We start from the raw sequence: 1,973 nt of genomic DNA on the forward strand, positions 1-1,973 counted from the left end.
CATCAGCTCTCTTTTTCTTTTAAGACATCAAATCTGAAGACATACAGAATTGGAAAAATAGCAATATGACTATTTAAATATATTTTGGGAAGAGATCAGTCATTGGCCGAGCTTCTCCTTCGACGGCTGGAATAAAAATCCTTTCAAAAGAGAAAAGAGAAATAGAAGTTATCCAAGGCAAGGTTATCTGAGCTTTAGTGCGTCAGGACGGCGTTCTCCTCCAGCGGGGGTTCGAACCCGTCGCTTCACTGCGGACGCGTCATCCAAACCCGGTGAGTCTGTGGTGCTGCGGGGGTCGCCGACCTTTGACCCCGGCTTCCTCCAGCCAGGCGTTGCTGCTTCCTGTCAGCAGAGTCTAGAGCGCAGACACCCGGACGATGTTGGCCTGGGAGTAGTCGGTGGAGCTGGTGGATTCGTCGCCTTCGGGCGTGGTGCCGGGCGGCGTCGGCATGGCGATGACGGCGGCGGCGGCGGTGATGTACGGCTGCTCACAGTTCAGAGGAACCGTCTCCTCGAATTTGGCGTTGAGGCTGGAACGACTGGAGCGACTGCAGAGAGAGAGAGAGACTTCAGACGGGAACGTTTGGGTCAGAAGGTCCTAACGGTGATACTCAGACGGGAAGACTCTAAAGCAGGGGGGTCAAACATGCGGCCCGGGGGCCAGAACCAGCCCGCCAAGGGGTGCAAGCCGGCCCACTTTTCTTCCTGTGTTCTTTTCGGAAGGGTTAGGGTCTCTGTGAGAGGAAGGGTTAGGGTCTCTGTGAGAGGAAGGGTTAGGGTCTCTGTGAGAGGAAGGGTTAGGGTCTCTATGATAGGAAGGGTTAGGGTCTCTGTGAGAGGAAGGGTTAGGGTCTCTATGAGAGGAAGGGTTAGGGTCTCTATGATAGGAAGGGTTAGGGTCTCTATGAGAGGAAGGGTTAGGGTCTCTATGAGAGGAAGGGTTACGGTCTCTATGAGAGGAAGGGTTAGGGTCTCTATGATAGGAAGGGTTAGGGTCTCTATGAGAGGAAGGGTTAGGGTCTCTATGAGAGGAAGGGTTAGGGTCTGTGAGAGGAAGGGTTAGGGTCTCCATGTGAGGAAGGGTTAGGGTCTGTGAGAGGAAGGGTTAGGGTCTCTATGATAGGAAGGGTTAGGGTCTCTATGAGAGGAAGGGTTAGGGTCTCTATGAGAGGAAGGGTTAGGGTCTCTATGAGAGGAAGGGTTAGGGTCTCTATGAGAGGAAAGGTTAGGGTCTCTATGAGAGGAAGGGTTAGGGTCTGTGAGAGGAAGGGTTAGGGTCTCTATGAGAGGAAGGGTTAGGGTCTCTATGTGAGGAAGGGTTAGGGTCTCTATGAGAGGAAGGGTTAGGGTCTGAACATGTCTATGAGAGGAAGGGTTAGGGTCTATGAGAGGAAGGGTTAGGGTCTCTATGATAGGAAGGGTTAGGGTCTCTATGATAGGAAGGGTTAGGGTCTCTATGTGAGGAAGGGTTAGGGTCTCTATGAGAGGAAGGGTTAGGGTCTCTATGATAGGAAGGGTTAGGGTCTCTGTGAGAGGAAGGGTTAGGGTCTGTGAGAGGAAGGGTTAGGGTCTCTATGAGAGGAAGGGTTAGGGTCTCTATGAGAGGAAGGGTTAGGGTCTCTATGAGAGGAAGGGTTAGGGTCTGTCAGGAAGGGTGAGGGTCTCTATGAGAGGAAGGGTTAGGGTCTCTATGATAGGAAGGGTTAGGGTCTCTATGAGAGGAAGGGTTAGGGTCTCTGTGAGAGGAAGGGTTAGGGTCTCTATGAGAGGAAGGGTTAGGGTCTCTATGATAGGAAGGGTTAGGGTCTCTATGATAGGAAGGGTTAGGGTCTGTCAGTGAGAACAGTGAACATGTCTATGAGAGGAAGGGTTAGGGTCTCTATGAGAGGAAGGGTTAGGGTCTCTATGATAGGAAGGGTTAGGGTCTCTATGAGAGGAAGGGTTAGGGTCTCTATGAGAGGAAGGGTTAGGGT

At 51.8% G+C, this 1,973-nt stretch overlaps 1 protein-coding gene across 1 annotated transcript in view; it reads right to left on the bottom strand.

Annotated features, from left to right (window-relative positions):
* Positions 1-355: 355 nt before the first annotated feature.
* Positions 356-1,973, bottom strand: part of kcnd2 (potassium voltage-gated channel, Shal-related subfamily, member 2) — a 47,915-nt gene continuing 46,297 nt past the window's right edge. Inside the window, exon 6 of the mRNA XM_053313846.1 lies at positions 356-548. Within this exon, the coding sequence (XP_053169821.1) occupies positions 356-548 (193 nt within the window). The remainder of the gene's footprint in view (positions 549-1,973) is intronic.

This window comes from Scomber japonicus, chromosome 23 (genome assembly GCF_027409825.1).
Source record: "Scomber japonicus isolate fScoJap1 chromosome 23, fScoJap1.pri, whole genome shotgun sequence".
Lineage (NCBI taxonomy): Eukaryota > Metazoa > Chordata > Actinopteri > Scombriformes > Scombridae > Scomber > Scomber japonicus.